Genomic DNA, 22223 nt, shown 5'->3' on the forward strand with positions numbered 1-22223 from the left:
GAGATCCAGAGATATCAGAGGCCTGTACGAAGCAATCTCCATAGGGACTGAATGGAGTGGCAGCGGCGGGTGACCTGACCGTTCCATTCATTCAGGGGAACCAGACCTCGCTTCTCGCGATCGGTGGGGGTCAAAGCTTTCAGGATGGACAGGAGATAACATTAGAACTTGGCACAACCCCTTTAAGCATCCTGCTCTAGTAAATCACAGCAAAGCACTGGTATCAGTGACGCCTTCCAATGTACTGAAAATACAACCCGTATAGCACAGACATACGTTAGAAACCGGAAATCCAAAGCAAGCAGATCAATACAACACTTAAGGGAATTCTGTATTTAAAGGCGTTGTCCAGTATTAGGTAAAAACAGTCTCATTTCCATCCTGAGACAGCGCCACCTCAGTCCACAGGCTATGTTTGGTATTGCGTCTTCACTCAATTCACCAGAATTGGGGATGAGCTGTAGTATCAGACACAGCCCATAGATAAGAATGCCGCTGGGAGGTAAAATTTGCAAAAATACATTAACATTATCCCAAGACTTTTTTTTTGGGGGGGGGGGGGGGGATTCATGAATTTGAAGAATTTCCAGCACAAAATGTAATAAATGTGTCTCAAATCCAGTAGACTGGAATAAAGTGAGCAGAGCCTTGCCACCCGCTGAGATCGGTCATACACGCGCTCCATCTTTATAGGACAGATGCATGGTACAGCTGTGACTAACAAGCCATTTCCAGGTAACTGGCGCCCCCTTCTGGGTTTGGGAGGTACACGAATATTAGTGGGTAACAATTTATATATGGGAAATGGCCCATCTAGAATGAAAAACCGATCGGCTGTGCCCCCGGGCAACTCATAATCTGGTGGATTATGCCCAGATGGTTCATCGTGTCCTGAGTCTGAGCAGAGCTCATGTGCTTGGTAACATGGCGCCACCTAGCTGTGCCATTATGGAAGCTCTGGTGAAACCGTGCAAATCATTTCTTCTTCCTGCGCACCACTGTCCAGCCGTCGGCCTCTGGTTCCCCATCCTCGGATTTCTGACCGTGCCCCCCAGACGCTGATGTACCAGGTGCTGTAGAAGCAGTAGTTGTACTCGTCTCACAGTCCATTGCCTGTAACAGAATAAGAAATAAGAGGTAGTCCGCTGGGACCCACACCTATCTGCGCATGCGCAGCCAACCCTCCATTCATCTCTGTGGGACTGCTCGGCTATTTTCGGAAGCCCCATAGAAATCAACTGGAAGTGCTCGGCTATTTTCGCAGTCCCATAGAAATGAATGGAGGGTGGCCACCCATGTGCGGTCCCGCTCTCCTTAACTTTGCGGGTTCCATTTTAGAGATGGGTGCAGGTCCCAGAGGTGGCATCCACACCTATCATGCATTGGTGGCATGTCCTAGCGATTATATGACACTAAAGGTTTGCCTGGGTTAGAAAAAAAAAAACGTATTTTCCCTCTTGAGAATTCAGAATTAATAAAAGGGGACCCTCGTTCGGTGTCCCCATCTATTAGGGGACCCAGCACAGGCATTACACAGACAACCTATTGATTTCAACAGGGAATGTGTAAAGCTTCATTTGTCCTGTGGTGGCGCTGCAGCGTAACTGACAACTTGTTACCGGGTGATCATTGGAGACCCCCAGGTGCCGGACATTCTGTAATTAGCTTCAGGTGACCCTTCTATCTGCTCTGCCACTCCGTTCATTTTGACGGGGGGGGGGGGGGCCAGCAGAGTGCAGTGAACTGTGGCCCCCAATGAACGAACAGTGTGGATAGGGGAAACTTGTTACAACCGGAATGCCACTTTAATTGAACACCTGTCAGTGTTATGCTGACAGGCATAATACGCTGCAATACAGAAGTACTGCAGTGTATTATAGAAGTTTAAGCCCCCAGGTGGGACTAGAAAAAGTTAACAATTAAAATGTTAAAAATATGAAGAAAAAAAAAAAGGAAAAATGCCAAAATGCCATTTATTTCTATTAAAATTGCTTTGCATTATAAAAAAAAAAAAAAAAAAGGAATTTTAGAAAGTAGACATATTTAGTATGGCTGCATCCGTAGTGACCAGACGTAGAACAGAATTACATTTTTTTAATCCACTTGGTGGACATTGTAAAATATAACAAAAAAAACTAAAATATATAATATATAAAAATATATATAATGCTAGACTTGCTGTTTTTGGCTCATCCTGCCTCGCCCACCCCACCCCCCAAAATAGAGAGATCATTATTGTGCAGGAGCCCCATTCCTACCTCATCGTCCTCCTCATCACTGCCCTCCTCCTCCTCCTCCTCGGCTCTCACTTCCTGCACATTCGCCTTAACGTTATACTTCTTCTGGGACAGCTGAGCGATCTTCTCCTTCACGCTGGAGAGGTCTCCACGCTGACACTGGGAGTAGAACGTGCAAAGCTGCTGGGCAACCTGGGAAGGGCAGAGACGTCACATCACAAGAGTCATACAATGATACCATCTCATAATCCGGCATCGCCCGACAGTCTGGAATCATTGGTATAGGAGGCAGTAGAAGAAGCACGGCTATTTAAAGTCCGGTTGTGGCAGGCATTGGTCTGCTTGGGTAGACGGTCTATTACAGCCATTGGTCCAGTCCACTCCTGGCTTTCTACTGTTTCGTACATGAACCCTATGAATTTGTAAAGCGCTGCGGAATATGGTGGCGCTATACAAATACATTTTATTATTATTATATTTTTTTTATTTTACATGGCAGCCAGAATATACTTGGATCACTGCAGATGTTGCATCTCTATACACGGTCATTCCTATGGTTTCTTTGAAATGGTTTTTGAAAATTTTTCATGCAGAATTTTCTCTTGACAAGTAGTGTCGTTTCTATTAAAACATAACGTGTTCACGTTCAACCAACGCTTATAATATCTATATGGCATGGTGGGAGCATCGCTATTTATTTTCACAGAGCAATCCATGGGGGACCACGTCTGGTGCGGTGCGGTCGTTATATTGACGACCTCCTTTTTTATGGTCGGCCGTGTGCCCCTCTTTGCGGAATTCCTCAATGGACATAATTGTCGTCTCAAATTTTCTGTTGGCTAGGATGCCTCCACCGTTTCATTTTTGGATCTTTCTCTTGTGGGCGACACCAGCGTTTTTGCAGTTGTCGCCCACACTTTTCGTAAAGGAAACTGCTGGCAACACCACCCCCCTTTTGGCTACTTCATGCCACCCCACTCATGTGGTTTATAATATACCTATAAAAGGTGAGCTCATCCGAGCCAGGCCTTCCTGAGGGAGATGGATGTCGTTGCCAGCTGGACTTTCTTAGCGAAAATATCCCCGTTGGTCTTTAGAACAAGCCAAGAGGTGCGCGCGCTCAAGAAATCTCGGGCCGATCTGGTCTTTCCTGAAACCAATTTAATACAAAATAAAAGGTACGTGCGGGAGAAGAGACAAGTCAGTTCCGATTTTCGTTACTAATTACAGTTTGGAATATTTGCTATGATGAGCAGTGGACAGACATTGCTCGCTCCGGGGTGAAATGCGTTGCCCGCCTCTGCGCCTACTCTTGGACAAAAAATAAATAAATCAGTCCGAGTATGTTTTCGGATAGCAAATCGCGGTCAGTACACATGGTGAAGACACAATGGCAGTTACAAATGTGGACATCGGACAGGTTTTTACAGATGGGTGGTCGCATTTTTTCCACTTCGAACCAACAATCTTATGAATTAAAACAATTTATCAACTCTAACACCAGCTTTGCGGTGTATTGTAGAACCTGCTCCTTGTGTCATCTCCAATATGTTGGATGCACCACTAACAACTTGAAGGTCACAATCCGTAAACATCTCTCTGATATTCCACATGTTAACACCAGAAAGGTTTCAGCGCTGAGTTTACATTATGCGGCTGTTCATGGAGGAGACACTTTGGGGTTTTTTTTAGGTTCAGGGTCCCCAGTCGGGGTGGAGACCACAGGAGAAAACTTCTCAACAGGGAATCCTTTTGGATTTTTCGTATGGTGGGCTCTTGTTTTCCAAAGGGCTTAAATCGCAAGCACCATCTAATATTACACTATTGATTCTTACTTATTCTCTCAGTTTTTAGGATATATTTTTGTCATTGTTTTATTTTAAATCAATGTCTTATCTTAAAAACCTGTATGGAGTTGTGGCTCGGGTTGATTGTGGCCACCCGATACCGTAGCTTTTAATTATTTAAATTCAGGTTAGTGTGTAACTTCTTTGTCATGAGTAAGGATCGATACTATGTGATCCGAAACGCGTAGACATGGACTGTATGTCGGATTTTACTGCACTCTTTAAATAAAGGCTGTCACGATTTTTTGGAAGCTGGATTTTTGTCTCCATTTTTTGGTATCTGTCTTGCGCTAGGTTCCCAGCGCCTTCCGTGCTTCCTTCTACTGCTATCAGCCAGGTGAGCGCCGCAATCTGCCATTTTTTTGCCTTATTTAAAGGGGTTTTCCCATAAAAAATGAAAATCAGACATAATATAGCACATGACAACCTCTTTCTAACAAAGCTTAGAATCAGCCCTGGACCTCACATGGATCCAGAGATTCTATTTTTCTGTTCTTTAAATCCTTGGAGCATGACACACAGGAACAAACAACAAATGTGTCATTCTCCGCCCCCTCGGGTTCTGTACTTTTACCAAAACCATTCCTTTAAAGGGGGTTGTGCCACAAAAAATATTCTACATTTTTCAAGCCAGCACCTAGATCTGAATACTTTTGTAATTGCAGGTAATTAAAAAAGTTAGTATTCAATATAATGTATCTGTCTAGCGCCATCTGCTGTTTGTTCTTTTCCTTATTTCTTTTCAAAGTTCTTTTTATTATCGTTTTAAACAACTTGAGTAGATACAGGTTACCAAAAATTAGATATGCAGCTACAGAGGAGAAATTAGCCATATAACAGTTAGGCCAAGGAAACAGTGAACTTCACCAAATGAGAACAATCAATTGTTGTATAACATAGCAGGTAAGTAAGACCAGTTAGGTGGATGAGGCATAGGTCTAGTAAAAACAATAGGATGACAATAGCCTACTTAGCTTGTAACGGTAACCATAACCCAGTAATAGGAGAGAGGGATAGGGTAAGTTAGGAAAAAAGGTGAGGGGGGAATGGCATGTCAGTATCTCAATATAGCAGCATATTTATGGTAATACTAGATTTGTAGTCTAATAAAGGACCAGGAGTTAAGAGGTAAGCGTGAGAGGGCCAAAACATTAAAACAAAATGAGAAGACGGGACCCCATATATATGCCTATAAGTGTACAGTCGTGGCCAAAAGTTTTGAGAATGACAAATATTAGTTTTCACAAAGTTTGCTGCTAAACTGCTTTTAGATCTTTGTTTCAGTTGTTTCTGTGATGTAGTGAAATATAATTACACGCACTTCATACGTTTCAAAGGCTTTTATCGACAATTACATGACATTTATGCAAAGAGTCAGTATTTGCAGTGTTGGCCCTCCTTTTTCAGGACCTCTGCAATTCGACTGGGCATGCTCTCAATCAACTTCTGGGCCAATTCCTGACTGATAGCAACCCATTCTTTCATAATCACTTCTTGGAGTTTGTCAGAATTAGTAGGTTTTTGTTTGTCCACCCGCCTCTTGAGGATTGACCACAAGTTCTCAATGGGATTAAGATCTGGGGAGTTTCCAGGCCATGGACCCAAAATGTCAACGTTTTGGTCCCCGAGCCACTTAGTTATCACTTTTGCCTTATGGCACGGTGCTCCATCGTGCTGGAAAATGCATTGTTCTTCACCAAACTGTTGTTGGATTGTTGGACGAAGTTGCTGTTGGAGGGTGTTTTGGTACCATTCTTTATTCATGGCTGTGTTTTTAGGCAAAATTGTGAGTGAGCCCACTCCCTTGGATGAGAAGCAACCCCACACATGAATGGTCTCAGGATGCTTTACTGTTGGCATGACACAGGACTGATGGTAGCGCTCACCTTTTCTTCTCCGGACAAGCCTTTTTCCAGATGCCCCAAACAATCGGAAAGAGGCTTCATCGGAGAATATGACTTTGCCCCAGTCCTCAGCAGTCCATTTACCATACTTTCTGCAGAAGATCAATCTGTCCCTGATGTTTTTGTTGGAGAGAAGTGGCTTCTTTGCTGCCCTTCTTGACACCAGGCCATCTTCCAAAAACCTTCGCCTCACTGTGCGTGCAGATGCGCTCACACCTGCCTGCTGCCATTCCTGAGCAAGCTCTGCACTGGTGGCACTCCGATCCCGCAGCTGAATCCTCTTTAGGAGACGATCCTGGCGCTTGCTGGACTTTCTTGGACGCCCTGAAGCCTTCTTAACAAGAATTGAACCTCTTTCCTTGAAGTTCTTGATGATCCTATAAATTGTTGATTGAGGTGCAATCTTAGTAGCCACAATATCCTTGCCTGTGAAGCCATTTTTATGCAACACAATGATGGCTGCACGCGTTTCTTTGCAGGTCACCATGGTTAACAATGGAAGAACAATGATTTTAAGCATCACCCTCCTTTTAACATGTCAAGTCTGCCATTTTAACCCAATCAGCCTGACATAATGATCTTCAGCCTTGTGCTCGTCAACATTCTCACCTGAGTTAACAAGACGATTACTGAAATGATCTCAGCAGGTCCTTTAATGACAGCAATGAAATGCAGTGGAAAGGTTTTTTTGGGATTAAGTTAATTTTCATGGCAAAGAAGGACTATGCAATTCATCTGATCACTCTTCATAACATTCTGGAGTAAATGCAAATTGCTATTATAAAAACTTAAGCAGCAACTTTTCCAATTTCCAATATTTATCTAATTCTCAAAACTTTTGGCCACGACTGTATACAATCGAAGCTTCTAGGATTCAAAATGTCTATATTTTGCCCAGGGGGACCAAGTAATCTGAAAGAGGGCATGGGATCATGATTCCCAACCTGCCAGTTCTTCTAGACGATATAAGGAGTCAACTTTCTCTGTCTACTGTGGAAGTGTAGGTGGAGAGTCCGACTTCCAGAATGTGTAGGGCATTATTCTAGGTGGTGTCTAGCTAAGCTTTAGCTTACATTTGGGGATTTTGTTCGGGAATAAATGTAATAGGCAGAACTCTGGGGTCAGAGGCAGATGTAGGCCAGTGACTAAATTGATCTGAGATAGAACAGACCTCCAATATGGGATAATGCTGGGACAAGTCCACCATAGGTGAAAGTAAGTGCCTGGATGTTGTTTGCATCTCCAGCAGATAGGGTCATAATTAGGATTATATTTGTGCAGTAGTACTGGGGTGAGTTTTATAACCGCTATCCTGCATCCTCACGCATCTAGAGGTCTGCCTGGGTATGAGGAATATTTTTTTTATATCATCTTTTGAGAATGTCTTCTCAAGATCACGTTCCCAGGCTTTAATGAAAGTATGCTCAATTTCAGGATGGGGAGAGAAGCAGTTTGCATAAAGTCGAGACCACTTTCTTAGGTGTCTTTCGATGAAAGTATCTGTTTGAAGGAGTGAATGAACTTATTATACAGTAGCTGTGAAAGTGCTGTGCATTTAAGTAGTTTAGAGAGTGTATCTAGGGAAGGGATTAGTCCAGCTGAGATTAAGGAGTCGATAGTCGAGATGTCATTTTTGATTTCAATCGGAATGGTATTATTGTGGGTTCGGTCAGAACCAAACAGTAAGTCTCTGACTTGAAGTAACGGAGAAGTGAAGGGGGAACATTTTAAACGAACCTCACAGAGATTCCAGATTCGTCTAGTCTCAGTTTTGAGTTTTAATAGTTACAAAGCTGGGGTGGTCAGAGAACACAAAGGATCTGAGCGGGTATCCTGCCAGTTCCTCTTCTATGTGAACCCAGAGCTTGTGAGGTGGGCGCCTAATCCAGTCTACAATTCTGTGTAGGTGAACTGCTCTAACAAACGTCTGCGGAGCGGGTAAATCGATTCCTCCAAATTTAGATGGAAGTTGGAGCGTTCAATGTTTGATTTCTTGTGGTCCCAAATGTATTTAGAGAAGATCTTATTCAGCGTAGAGTAGAAGACTTTGGGTATATGTACGGGGAGAGCTTGTAAGATATGTTATTTTAGGGTTAGGGTTAGGCATTTAGCTATGTTTTTACATCCGAACCATGAAATATACGGGGTAGGATTTTGGTGATTTCCTGTAAGAGTGGAGGGAAGTTATTTTTATATAGATGGGCAGGGTCCGAGGAGATTTTAATCCCTAAGAATTTTATTGTGGGTTGGGACCAATCAAAGGGGGGATTAGAGGAAAGAGTAGCGCTAACATGTTTGGGTAGGGGAGATGTTAAGAACTTGCGATTTACTCATATTCACTTTGAAGTTTGAGATCTGGACGATTTCTTGAAAAAGTTTTCCTATGACGGGGAGAGAGACAGAAGGGTTGGTCAACATCAACAGAAGGTCGTCTGCATATGCCGCAGCCTTGTGTTCCCTTCCGCCACAGTGAAAACCCTGTATACGTTTATCTAGTCAAATTTTTTGTAACAATGTTTCCGTTGTGAGCACGAAAAGTAGAGGGGATAGCGGACACCATTCGAGATGGGGAACAGCATATCATTGACCATTACTCTAGTGGTGGGGTCTGTGTAAATTGTGAAGATAGCGTCTATGAATATGTGCGGGACTCCGAAGGCCGCTAGTGAGGCTTTAAGATAACGCCAGTTCACTCGGTCGAATGCCTTTTCGGCGTCTGTGCTTAATATTAAAGGTTTAGCCGCGGATTTTGCATAGGTGGTAAGCTGTATGACTCTATATACATTATCTTTCCCTTCCCTACCAGGCACAAATCCCACTTGGTCTGGAGAGATAAGGAAAGGAAGAATGTTTTGTAGTTTTTGGGCTAAAATCTTTGCAAAAAACTTGAGGTCTACATTTAATAAAGAGATGGGCCTGTAGTTACCGCAGTACATTGGGTCTTTGCCTTCTTTATGACTAATGGAGATCTGTGCCCCAAGTGTTTGTCTATGGAATGGGGTTCCAGATAAAGCTGAATTATAAAGTTTGCCAAGGTATGGGAGTAAGGTTTCTAAACAAGTGGGAAGAGGACAGGCCATCAGGACCTGGACATTTATTTTTTGGCGAAGATTTTATTGCCTCTTTAATCTCCTGATCTGAGATAGGTGAGCAGAGCTTCTGAGATTGGGTAGGGGTTAGTTGTGGGAGGGAGAGGGAAGAAAGGAAGTCTAATGTTAGGTTTGTGTGTCCCTGAGGATCAGAATCTGCCTGGGGGTTATATGTTATTGTAGGTTATATAGTCGAGTGTAAAAGGTGCTAAATTCTTTAGCTATGTCTTCTGTTGTATGAAGCAAATTACCAGCAGAGTCCTTAAGCCCAATAATAAATGACTTAGCTTTCCTGTTTTTTTATCTGCGACAGCATAAATCTACTCGGTTTATCTCCATGTGCATGTTTGTATTTTGCGAAAAGGTAGGCTTTTGCTGATCTAAGATTAAGGGTGTTTTTAAGTTCTTCTCGGAGAGTCGGCAGCTCCGCAAGATGAGAAGCTAGTAGAGATCTCTTGTGTAGACACGCTAGGCGCGAGATTTTCTGTTGAAGGTCAGAAATTTTCTTATTTTTCTCTTTATGGGCATATGCTGCAAGGGATATTAATCCCCTCTGACTTGAGCTTTATGGGCTTCCCAGAGTGTCTGCATGGAAACCTCACCTTTGTCATTAGTCTCAAAGAACTCTGTTAGTCGCTTCTTACGTTTTTCAACATTATGGGTGATTTTCAGTAGTATATTGTTTAATCTCCAACATCTGGAGGTAGAGGGGGAGGAGGGAATTGTGTATATAAATTCTACTGGAGAATGGTCAGAAAGAGCCTGGGATTTAATGGAGGAGGAGAGGCAATGATATATGGGAGATAGGGACAAATATTCAATTCTCTGATATGAGTTATGAGGTGTGGAGTAGTGTGCGTAATCTTTATCGGATGGGTGTAGGGCCCTCCAGACGTCAGTCAGTTGTAATGAGCAGAGAAGACGTTTTTTGTTTTGCCAGGGCTTGAAATCGTAAGGCGGATCTACCGGTAGATGTCTCAATTAATGGGTTCATAGCCACATTAAAGTCCCCACGCAGAACTAGAGTACCCTCTGAAGACTTGGAAAGCTTTTTAAGGGCCTCGAGAAGCCAGGGGATCTGATCTTTGTTAGGAGCGTATAAGGTTACCTAGCGTAAACATGGAGTTTCCTATTTTGCCTTTTATAAAGAGGTAGCGACCCTCGGAGTCCACACATTACTCCATCTCGGAGAAGGCGACATTTTTTCTAATCCCGATACTGACGCTTTTCGACGCACCGCTGTCTGAGCCCGAATGGTACCAAGTGGAAAAATACTGTCTATTCATGGAAGGGATGTTTGTTTTCTTAAAATTAGTTTCTTGTAATAAGCATATGTCGACCTTATTATTTTTTTAAGGAAGTAAATCACCTGACCTCTCTTGGATGGGGAGTTGAGGCCTCTCACATTATAAGAGACAATATTAAGGGGGGGTCATTCTTGGATCTGTGTGGATACATAAATAGGTATGTTAAAGCATGACAGCCATAGTATGGGGAAGGTGAGGGAAGGGAAGGCAGAGGGAAAGGAGAGGAGAGGGCTCAGAACACAAGTATTACAAATTGTAACATGTAGTATAACATATAATAACATAAAATAGGGTAATCCGGTATACCCCATCTAAAACGGTTGATGGTGAAGGATAACGGCAGAAGCCATTAGAAAGCCTCTTAGACGGGAATATAGTATGTGGCATCATTATGTGGGAGACCCAACTAGTGTATAGTCGTGGTATAAGAGTGTAAAAGGAGGAAAAGGAAGGGAGTATGTAAGAGGATAGTGAAGCATGAAATAAAGCACTACGAGAGTGTAGAGAAATTTAGAGATAGTTAAGGATTAGAGATATCATGGAGGTAGGGAACAGTGTCTACCTAATAGAATAAAGAAAGCAATAGTTAAAGACGACTGTTTGATTGGAGGAACCTAGTGGATGAAGGATACCTCCATCAGGTAAATTGATGATAGGATGGAGATGGAAGGAAAAGGTGAGAAGGGGATAGAAGGATAGTGAAGAGAGAATAAAAAGTACTACAAGAGAGTAGCGGAAAAATAAGAAAGTCGAGGGAAAGAAGGAGGAGTAGAAGAACTATAAACACTCAGTGTCAAAGGATTGGGACAGAACATCATGTTCAACATATTCTGAGAAAGAACATCAAAGAGTAAGAGGAGGTTTAGACCTCCTCAAGGTTGGCTGAACATAACACTCAGTCTCTTTGTTACCAAGAGGATGAATTCAGGTATTGTCTGAGATAACATTCCTAGGAGTCAGTCGTCCTGCTTTTCTTTTGCTTTGCACTGCAGTTGTAGTGGACCTCTTCCCAGGAAGTAGAATTATCCAAGTCTTTCACTACTGCCCAAACCGGAATTTGGAGGTCAGGTAGATCTAGCGCCATGTAGACTTCAGGGAGATCTGTTACTGAACGGATCAGAAGAAGTCACTTCCCTCCTGATGAGAACATTAGGCCAAATGGGAACCTGCCATACTGAATGTCCTTGGTTTTGAGAGCGTCTGTTAGCGGTTTAAGGGTTCTTCTCTTCTGGAGTGTTTGGGGTGAGAGATCTTCATATTCTATGTGGGTTGAAGACCTGGTGAGACGTAGGATTTCCTCCTTAACTTTATAGTTTAGGAGGCGGTATATTACCTCTCATGGTGGTTTATTGTCTCTTGGTTTCCTCCTCAAGGCCCTATGAACACGTTTAATAATGACATCTTCTGAAATAGAGTCTCCAAGGATGGATTGAAAAAATTCGCTGGATGGTAGAGTGTGAAGACGCGGGTAAAACAGATTCAGGAAGACCTTTTATTCTCAGGTTATTTCTGCGGCCTCTGTTTTCTTGGTCTTCGATTGCGTCAAAGGCAGCATTAAGGTATTTCTGACATGAGGACACGTTTTCTGTGACTGCTGTGCTATATTCACAAATGGCTGCATTTTCCAGTTGCTCCACACGTGACCCTATTTGTTTCACATCTTGTTTTAGGTCATGTAGATCTCTGGAAAGGGGGCTTAAAGCTTTGGCAAGAGCTTGATCTAAGAATTTTGGCAAAAAGGAGCGGGAGATTGGGAGAGATTCGGTCTGAATAGAGGTATCAGCGTCACTGTCCGTCTCTTCTCCAGTGTCCTCTTGTGCCATGGGGAGAGATTCTTTGGATGGCGATTTAATCTTGGAGATGACGAGGTTGGAGTTCTTTTTAGTCATATATTTATCCATTTCTCCTCGGGCAGAATTGGATTTTTGAGTGACGCAGGGATCTTTGGGGTTGGAATTTCCTATTTTGACCATGGCGGTAATTTTTTCGATTAAGTAGTTGGGTCTCTTATGCGTCGTATGCTGATTACATTAGAGACTGTAGCTTGGAGTGTGTTGAAGACTGAAGGTAGCGGATGAAGTTAGTGGTTAAAGGGGTGCAACCACCTAAAAATTAGGACAAGGTCCTTACACTATAAAAATTGTATTGCAGATGGGTATACCCAGCAACGGTCCTGAAAAATTGGGGTATTATTTCCCTGGGGAGTAGCCGAGCAGAAGAGAAGTGCTTGGTAGCACTAGAGAGCAGGGATATGAGGCGCCTGACAGTTTATGATGGTGTGACGTTTGGGCCTGTAAGCCTACCTTAGGCTGTAATAGATAATACCTCTGCAGGTCCTGGAATGTCATGGCTACTGGTTCGCAGTGTTAAGGTCCAGATGATTGTGTGGACCGCTGGCCCATAACCCGGATGGTTTACATATGGGCTTCCTTTAGGCCTATGTTCCGGGGATTCAGAGAGAGACGGACGGGCCTCGGCGCTCAACCCCACGAGGTCGCGGCTAGGGCTCGCACGGGAGGTTTGTTCTTACCGGGTCTCCCGGCACTATTCTCCGTCCTGGTCGGTTCTGAAGAACACGCAGAACTTCTGCAGCTTCTTAGAGAGCCCAGGTGGTAAGATGGCGGAATGGCGGCACGAGCTCCGCGTCTCTGTAGGCCTCGGCTGGAGTCACGTGGTTTCAGTCCGGGGGAGGCCGCAATAAAGGCCCAGGGGTGGAATACACTGTGGCTGGGTCAGAATCCACCAAGTTTGGGTCAGATCCGAGCTAAATCTGCGCTGATGGCCAAGGATAAAGCAGGTTTTATCAGAGAGCACTCTGAGGCACGTCTTGGCTGCTCAGCGGTAGGCCACGCCCCCTTTTCCTTATTTCTATGTCCGCCTCACTGAGGTGGTCGCACGCGCTCAGGTTAAATCTTCAACTGCCACCGGCCATATCTTCTGTAAGGATCTGTGGCAGTTACAGGGAGACATCTCAGCAGAAAGGACACACACACACCCCTGCCCTGGAAAAAGGACACGCCCCCTGAGCTCTGATAGGGAGTGAGCTGCTGCAGAACTGACACACCCCTGAGCTACCAGCCTGAAATACATCTAGCCAAGCAATGACTGGGTCCATCTCTGGATCAATGTGAGGTCCGGGGCTGGTTCTAGATTTTTTAGAAAGAGATGGTCATGTCCTATATGATGTCTGATTTTCATTTTTTTACATTGATCATGGGAAAACCCCTTTAAGGTAGAGGTCTTTAACCTGTCTCTTTCTAGCCGTTGCATAACTACAACACCCAGCATGTCCTGATAGCGACAAGCAGCTGTTGTTCTCATCTCTCCAACGAATGAGAACTCATCTGTCTCTTTCTTACGTCTTTTCCTAGGAAAGCGGTGTGACAACGGACGTGGCCTACGCTGCAGCTCCCACCCCACCAGACTATGTATCCTCCTCTACGCACGCGTCCATTCACACAGGGGGTAAATCTGAGTATCCTCCCGGCAGGTTCACCTCCAAGTGTGGCAAATGGTCGTAAACATCAAGTGACAGAAATTATGGGGCGTGTCCCCTGCCGAATATAGAAACAGAAAGACTCCGGCGGTATGAGACTGCAGATCCTCCCAAACCGGTCTGACCAGAGCCTGGAGTAACCTTTCTGTGCCCCAGAGAACTTTGGAAAAATTCTGATACATTAAAAAAAAATATATATATATATATATAGTTGTGTAATTAACCACTTGTGGTGCACATTCTCACTTTTTCAAGAACTCTGCTTGCTGTCAATGACTAGCTCTATCAGTGTTCTGTCTTGTAATGAGCAACCTGTGTCAGCTGGTTATAATCAGAGTGGAATTTCAGCCCCTAGGGGACAGCAGGGATGGCAAACAAAATGATTAAACTTATTAAAGGGGCTGTTGACCCCTGGGGATCTTTTCTACAGACCCCTCTCCCCCCAGAGTGGCCGGCCATTGGTAATAATACTTACCTAATCCTCGCTGCAGGGTTCCTGCTCTATCGCTGCCCCGCCGGCTCTGCAGGTCTCAGGTCTCCCTGCGGCAACATGCAGAAAGACCCAGGACCTGCACAGCCGGCGGGGATCAGGTAAGTATGATTATTACCACTGCAGAGGGTCTGTAGAAAACGTCCCTAGGGTGAACAATCCCTTTAAGGGTAGAACCATAAACTAGATCAGAAAGTTGGAGATCTTGATATTAAAAAATGAAGCTTTATTTACTGCAGATAAAACCTGAACCCCCTTAAAGCTTCACCTTGCCTTTAGTCCCTTAAAGGGGTTGTCAGAGACCTAAAAAAGCTGTGACTGGGCTGAAAAAAAGAAAAAAGAAAAAACACTATTCACCTTGCCTGAGCCTTCAGGTCCTCTAGTCTCCTCCGCTACCTGTCCCCACCAAGAGCCACGTGCACGTCACTGCCACCAATCAATGGCCACAGCAGTGATGTGTCAGTAATGGCCTGTGCCTATGGGACTGTAAGTATACGAGACTGTAAGTGAATGAGAAGAAAAATGTCCTTACCGCAGGTAAACTTCCATCCTCCACCATGGTATCAAACTCATCATTCATCATGCCTTGCAGGGTCTCCTCCACCTCGTACTGCTCCAAGTCCGCTGCAAATAAGACGGTGCAATTATGCAATAGATGCTCCGCAAAGAGATACTCCAACCTAATAAACTAGCAAATGTGGGGAAATTTACTTACAAAAAATAAAATAAAAAAGACTCCTCAATGTCCTTAAAGGGGTTCTCCGTTCCCATAAGGAATTTTATTTTTTCTGCCCAGAGTACCCCAAACACAGCATAATGTTGCCCCGGATACCTGTTTTCCATGGCAGCACTTTCCTTTACCCTGTTCACAGTCAAAAAAAATTCTTGGCTGTATCCATAGAAGCGTGTTTTTGCTTTTACCCTCCTTTTGCAAGAAATAAGAGACCCCATCCTCTGGATCAGTGGGAGTCCCAGTGGTGCCAGAGGGTGTGCCCCTTTAAAAAAGCAACATTATGGAAATATATATATATATACACGTACTTTGTACATACAAGTAGACTTACCATTAGTGAGAAAATACTCGTGCACCACGCCCACCATCCACTGTGCCTTCTCCTGCACATGGGGCCCTCCGAATCCATGCTCTACAGCAATCTGTCAACATAAAAGCACAAGTCTCCGTCATATTTAGCCGCCCACCTACGGATCCTGTCCCTGCAGCTGTACAAGTGCTGAGTGACCACTATCCCCAACCATGGAGGTGGCCACAGAAAGTTCTAATTGCTATACAGAACAGTGCCCCTCCATACTACTGTCACGGACATTCCCGCGACAGGTAGCAGGAGATCGGCGAGACTGGCGACACGTGGTTTGATCTGACATCTTTTCTGTTTGGATCAAATGACGTCCGTGTTGTTTCTGGTGCTCGCCGCCTCTTCTTCCCCCAGGTGTGGCTATTAGGGTCATTTAACCTTCTCTATTTATTGTTGTTTCTCCCACAATGCTGTGCGGTTTATAGCTTCTGTTGGAGTTGTGGATAGCTGGTGTGTGGATCTCGGCTGAGTTCCTGGTGCTGCCGTAGCCACTTGAAAGTTAAGTGTTCTCTTTCCCTTTTGTATTTTGGTTGGGTTATTTTGTGGGTTGCATTTCCCTGTCATTTGTATTAAGGCCTGAGGGAGACTCCTGTTCGTCCTTCCTTTTGGAGGAACAGGTTGTCTCAGTCCTGACATTAGTACCAGGGTCCTATAGGGTGAGTTAGGACAGGTATTCCTGTGTATGAACTCACCTACCTCTGGGTTCTGTTTATACTGGTAGCTAGTCAGGACTTTGATTAGGGTTTTACTAGGAGGTGTCCATCTCCTTTCCCTAGTTTCCAGGCCTTATTCCCTCACCCCTTTTCCTCCTATGTCCGACACCCGAACGTGACAACTACACAGGCTTGTTCGGTGCCCCCTGCAGACCACAGGAAGCAAGAACATACTGCACTAAAAGTCAGGCGGTTTCAGGATAAAAAAAAGCCACGTGAGAGAATAAGCTTTTTTTTATTATTAGTTTCAGCAGTTTTCTGTGCATCAGCAGCAGACAGTAGAAAATTATAGGCCGCAACCTTACAAGAGATAATTGTTCTGACTCACCCGGAACCTCACGTCCTGGTCTCCAGCACCACCGCAGACTGTAAAGGGCATACGGCTAAAAATATTCCCGGGACTGCGCACCCGCCCATTACCAGGGGACCGAAGATACATCAACCAGTCATTCTGAACAGTAATGAACACTGTACAGGGTGACTAGACAAAACACGTCAATTTACCCCAAAAATAGTCGATCACCTGCAAAGTGTGCTCCCCTTCATTGAACGGCCCCTAGAGGTGAGACCGGCAGCTATCTGACATTGCAGCATACCCTAGCGAGATGCTATCAATGTCCCAGATGGGCCAACAAGGGGTTGTCTAGGCTTTTTCTATATTGATGACCTATCCTAAAAATAGGTCATCAATATCAGATCGGCGGGGGTCTGACACCCGGCACCCACGCCGATCAGCTGTCTGTGGAGACTCGCACGTTCTCTCCGCTGTATGTCTATGCGACAGCGGACAGGATCAGAGAAGGGAGATGGCACGTGCGCAGTCTCCTCATACAGCTGATTGGCGGGGGTCCCGGACCCCTGCTGCTCAGATACTGATGACCTGTCCTGAGGAGAGCCCGGAAAACCTTTAAAGAGGTATTCCAGTTGTGACAAATGATCGCCTATCCACAGGATAGGGAATATCTATTAGATCACTGCTGAGTCTCCCACCAATCACGAAGACGGGGACCCTGTACCCTTCAGGACCCCCTGAAATTAAAGAGCGGTAGGTCAGGCATGCGCACTGCCACTCCTATCATCTTCAGAGATAGCGGAGTACAGCGCTCAGATAGAGATAAATGGAGCGGCAGTGCACATGCCCAACCTGCCGCAGGCAACGCTGGTCCCCATCCTTGTGATCGGTGGGGGTCCCAGCAGTAGGATCCCCACAGATCTAAAGGGGCATACATATGGCAAGTGGTCCACAGAGGCTGGGTGATATACACTAATGCACAGTATTTTGACACTGCAAATGTTTCTATATTTCGGTATTTTTGGCGTCTACCGCCTCCTGACTACAATAGAGCAGAAGATGCACCAGGTCTCAGGTGGTCCACCCATTCTGCTGGTTCATGCGCAATATGATCTGAATTTCCTACTGACCCCCCCCCCCCCCACCCCCAGATGAGGTTTGGGGCTCACATTATAACCTGCTTTACCTGAACTACTTTAGAATATCAGGGCAGTACAGACGCTAGAATACAGGCACTGCTGCCCCAATCTATGGGAAGTCCTAAGCATCAGAACTCTTCGACACCAGCATATGGTGAGAACCTTCCATTTACTCCTAAGGCCTCTTTCACACACCACGGTGAATGGTCAGTGGTTCATCAGTGAGGGATCTGTATCCGTGTTTGGCCCGTGTCTCGTCCATAATCCAATATATTGCACGCTTCATGACCGAAAACCACCAATGTTTGAATGCACACATTAACGTCAATGGATACGTGTGCTGTCTGTGGAGACCATGGACAGAACACATCTGTGATTCACTGACATGTTAAAGAGGCCTAAGGGCTCAGGCAAGCGACAGCATCAGGATCCCGACCGAGTGTCTGCTGCCATTTATGCTGTTCACCCTGTCGGATCCGTCCTGCCGCTATTTCGCCGTGCCGCCGCTCCGTCCCCATTGACTATAATGGGGACGGGGGCGGAGCTCCGGCACAGTACGGCAGTTCGCGGTGAGAGGCCGTCGCACTAAAAAGTCGGACATGCAGGACTTTTAGTCCGGCGGCCTTTCGCCGTGCACTGCCGTGCTGCGCCGGAGCTCCACCCCCGTCCCCATTATAGTCAACGGAGACGGAGCGGCGGTCCGGCGAAATAGCGGATCTGACAGGGTGAACAGCCTGTCGGATCCGTCCTGCCGCAAGTGTGAAAGTAGCCTAAGGCTGCACCCTGTCTGTGTACTGGCTACATTTCCAGGTCCTATTGCAACTCCGGTGAGTATGGGTCTAATGTCCTGTACTCACCGCTTCATTTGAATACTGGACAATGGACCCACAGTCGGGCTAGATCACTAGGATGCATCGAGTTTGGCTCAAAGGAGCCGCAGTCGATCCTGAAAATGTGGCCATCACACAGACTGCATTTCACGGGCCGCGTGCGAATGCAGCCGAACAGGCTTGAAAAACGTTAAATAGGCGGTGTCACTTCAGCTAGTGCCATTTATGATGTAGACAAAGTTAATACAAGCCACTTACTAATGTATCGTGATTGTCCATATTGCTTCCTTTGCCGGCTAGATTCGTTTTCCCATCATATAACACACTGCTCGTTTCCTGGGGTTATGATCACCGTTGCAGCACAGATACGAGGTCCCGGCACCTTTTCCTATAGTATGCAAGTGCGACCACCACTGATGGATTGCAGGGTGGTCTGTAACCATGGAAACGAGCAATGTATAATGTGATGGAAAAATGAATCCAGCAAGCAAAGGAGGCAATATGGATAATAACAATACATTAGTAAGTGTTTTGCATTAAAGGGGTTTTCCATGATTTAAATATTGATGATTTGTCCTCATGATAGGTCATCAATATCAGATCGGCGGGGGTCCGACCGACACCCTGCACCCCACTGATCAGCTGGTTGAAGAGAAGGCCGTGCTTCATGCCATCGACATCGCAGCAGTGTAATTACAAGCCGTCCCATTCACTTCTATGGGACAGCTCTGTAGTAAACACTTGAATAGGAAGGACGGGGACGAGCCTTCCTAGCATCGCAGGTGACACTAGGGAGGCTCGTCCCTGTCGCAGCCCGCTATTGGCTGCTCCCGCCGTCGCCGGATGTTTTGATCCGTGCGCCGGGAAAATGCAGCGGCGGCTGAGCGCGGATCATGAATGACGCAGGTGCCGGGGAGTGGGGTAAGTATAATCTATATGAGAGGTCCAGGCATTGTGGGGCATATTTTTGGGGATAACCCATTTAATGTTTTTCACATTCACAGGGGGCCCGTGAAAAGCAGCCTGTGTTATGGCCACATTTCCAAGACCCTACATGATAAATGCCATTTGCTGAAGTGAGACAAACCCTTTAATGCAGGCATCCTCAAACTGCGGCCCTCCAGCTGTTGTAAAACTACAACTCCCACAATGCCCTGCTGTAGGCTGATACCTGTAGGCTGTTCGGGCATGCTGGGAGTTGTAGTTTTGCAACAGCTGGAGGGCCGCAGTTTGAGGATGCCTGCTTTAATGCATGACTGATCTCCATGGAGATGTCCAAGAGTCCCAGTAAAATTACAGGATTATCATGATCGCACCTTCAATGTTTCTGTATCGGAGACATCAAGACCTTGCAATGAGCACAAAACACTGATGTCACCGTGCTGTCATCCCATCAGATGGTCGCAACCGGAAACTTATTACAATTCATTCATCCGGTCCAGTCTGCAGGGATCAGCAACCTTCAGCACTCCAGATGTTGGGAAACTACAATTCCCAGCATGCTCCATTCATTTCTATGAGAGTTCTGGTTAGAGCAGAGCAGGTATGCATGCTGGGAGTTGTAGTTTCACAACAACTGGAGTGCTGGAGGTTGCCTACCCCTGCTGGACCCCAAATAATAATAGTCATGGTTACCTTTAGCAACAGCATAGACCAGTATAATCATAAAAATCAGCCCAATGCTGCAACGAATCAGTGTATCAAGGTGTGGCTACACATTTAGGGGTGGTCTCTACTAGTACAGAGTATTTACTGGACCCTGGTTGACAGGACTGTGTAGGGGCACTTTAAGGGTTAAACGTTCACCACTGAGTCACTTGCTCTCGAGTTGTCACCTGTAGCACCGGCCAGCTCCCCAGCACCGCCTGGATCGCTTCGTAAAATGCACCACGTGAATCCAGGCTGCGCGCCGCCATGACACCTTCTGCCGCAGTGACCGAGGGAGATCGCCGAGCGCAGGCTGAGGCTGCACAGGACGCGCAGTGGAAAGCCGGACCCATCGATCGGCTGAGTGGCCGGTAGACTGCGCTGTTTCCATGGAGACACGGCCACCAATAGTCAAATCCGTCTCCTCGTCCCCAGTAAACAACGTGACTACTTTTTTTTTTTTATATAGTTACTCATTTGGTTTGCAAAATAAGAAGCTTTTCCTAAAATAAAAGGCTCCTTCCACAGCTTGGTACATGAGGACAGGAATCATGGCTGCTCGCTGACAGATTCATTTCTGCAGCACTAAACCGCCCCTAACAGTGTGTGCCAGCCACAGAGGGCCCCCTAGGTGCCTCTGCCAGGTGTGCCCTGCTTAGTGTCTCTGCTACTGGTGCCAGACTGGGACTAGAAAGTCACCCTGGCACATATAGTGCTGCACACTGTGCCCCCTATTAGTGCCACACATTGTGCCTCCTAATAGTGCCACTCACTGTGCTCCCTTATAGTACCACTCACTGCGCCCCCTTATAGTGCCACACACTGCGCCCCCTTATAGTGCCACACACTGTGCCCCCTTATAGTGCCACGCACTGTGCCCCCTTATAGTGCCGCACACTGTGCCCCCTTATAGTGCCACACACTGTTCCCCCTTATAGTGTCACACACTGCGCCCCCTTATAGTGTCACACACTGCGCCCCATTATAGTGCCGCACACTGCGCCCCCTTATAGTGCCACGCACTATGCCCCCTTATAGTGCCACACACTGTTCCCCTTATAGTGCCGCACACTGTGCCCCCTTATTGTGTCACACCCTGTGCCTCCTTATAGTGCCATACATTGTGCCCCCTTATAGTGCCGCACACTGTGCCCCCTTATTGTGTCACACCCTGTGCCTCCTTATAGTGCCATACATTGTGCCCCCTTATAGTGCCACACATTGTGCCAGTGCCACACTCTGTGCTCCCTTATAGTTCTGCACACTGTGCCCCCTTATAGTACCGCACACTGTGCTCCTTATAGTGCCACATGCTGTGATTCCTTATAGTGCCACATACTGTGCTCCCTTATAGTGCCACACACTGTGCCCCCTAATAGTGCCACACACTGTGCCTCCTTACAGTACCGCACACTGTGCTCCTTATAGTGCCACATGCTATGTCTCTTTATAGTACCACAAACTGTGCTCCCATATAATACTGCACACTGTGTTCCCTTATAGTGCCACACAATGTGCCTTGCCTCTTATAATGCCACACACTGTGCCCCCTAATAGTGCTACATGCTGTGCCTCCTTATAGTGCCGCACACTGTGCCCCTTATAATGTCACACACTGTGCCCCCTTATTTAAGGCCTCTTTCACACTGGCGTGTGCGGCCCGTTGCCGTATTACGGCCCGCATTTGCGGATCCGCAATACACGGGTGCCATTCCGTGGGCATTCCGCATTACAGATGCGACCCATTCACTTGAATGGGTCCGCAAATCCGGAGATGCGGAATGGTGCGGAACAGAACCCTACGGTAGCACTACGGAGTGCTTCCGTGGTGTTTCGTCCCGTACTTCCGTTCCGCAAAAAGATAGAACATGTCCTATCTTTTTGCGATCCGCTGCGGCTGCCCCACGGACTGTGCTTGTGTATTGCGGCCCGCATTTTGCGGGCCGCAATACGGCAACAGGCCGCACACGCCAGTGTGAAAGAGGCCTAATAGTGCCAAATGCTGTGCCCCTTTATAGTGCTGCACACTGTGCCCCTTATAGCACTCTACACTGTGCTCACTTAGAGTGCCGCACACTGTTCCCCCTTATAGTGCCGCACACTGTTCCCCCTTATAGTGCCGCACACTGTGCCCCTTT

At 46.1% G+C, this 22223-nt stretch overlaps 1 protein-coding gene across 1 annotated transcript; it reads right to left on the reverse strand.

Moving 5' to 3' along the window:
- Positions 1-318: 318 nt before the first annotated feature.
- TSR2 (TSR2 ribosome maturation factor) lies at positions 319-20409 on the reverse strand. The gene is made up of 5 exons (XM_040404950.1): positions 20274-20409; positions 15435-15525; positions 14903-14994; positions 2259-2429; positions 319-1113 (listed from the first exon to the last, which is right to left on the reverse strand). Exons 1-5 carry the CDS (start codon positions 20352-20354, stop codon positions 976-978), a joined length of 573 nt encoding a protein of 190 aa, XP_040260884.1. The 5' UTR covers positions 20355-20409; the 3' UTR covers positions 319-975.
- Positions 20410-22223: the final 1814 nt, after the last annotated feature.

This window comes from Bufo bufo, chromosome 8 (genome assembly GCF_905171765.1).
Source record: "Bufo bufo chromosome 8, aBufBuf1.1, whole genome shotgun sequence".
NCBI lineage: Eukaryota > Metazoa > Chordata > Amphibia > Anura > Bufonidae > Bufo > Bufo bufo.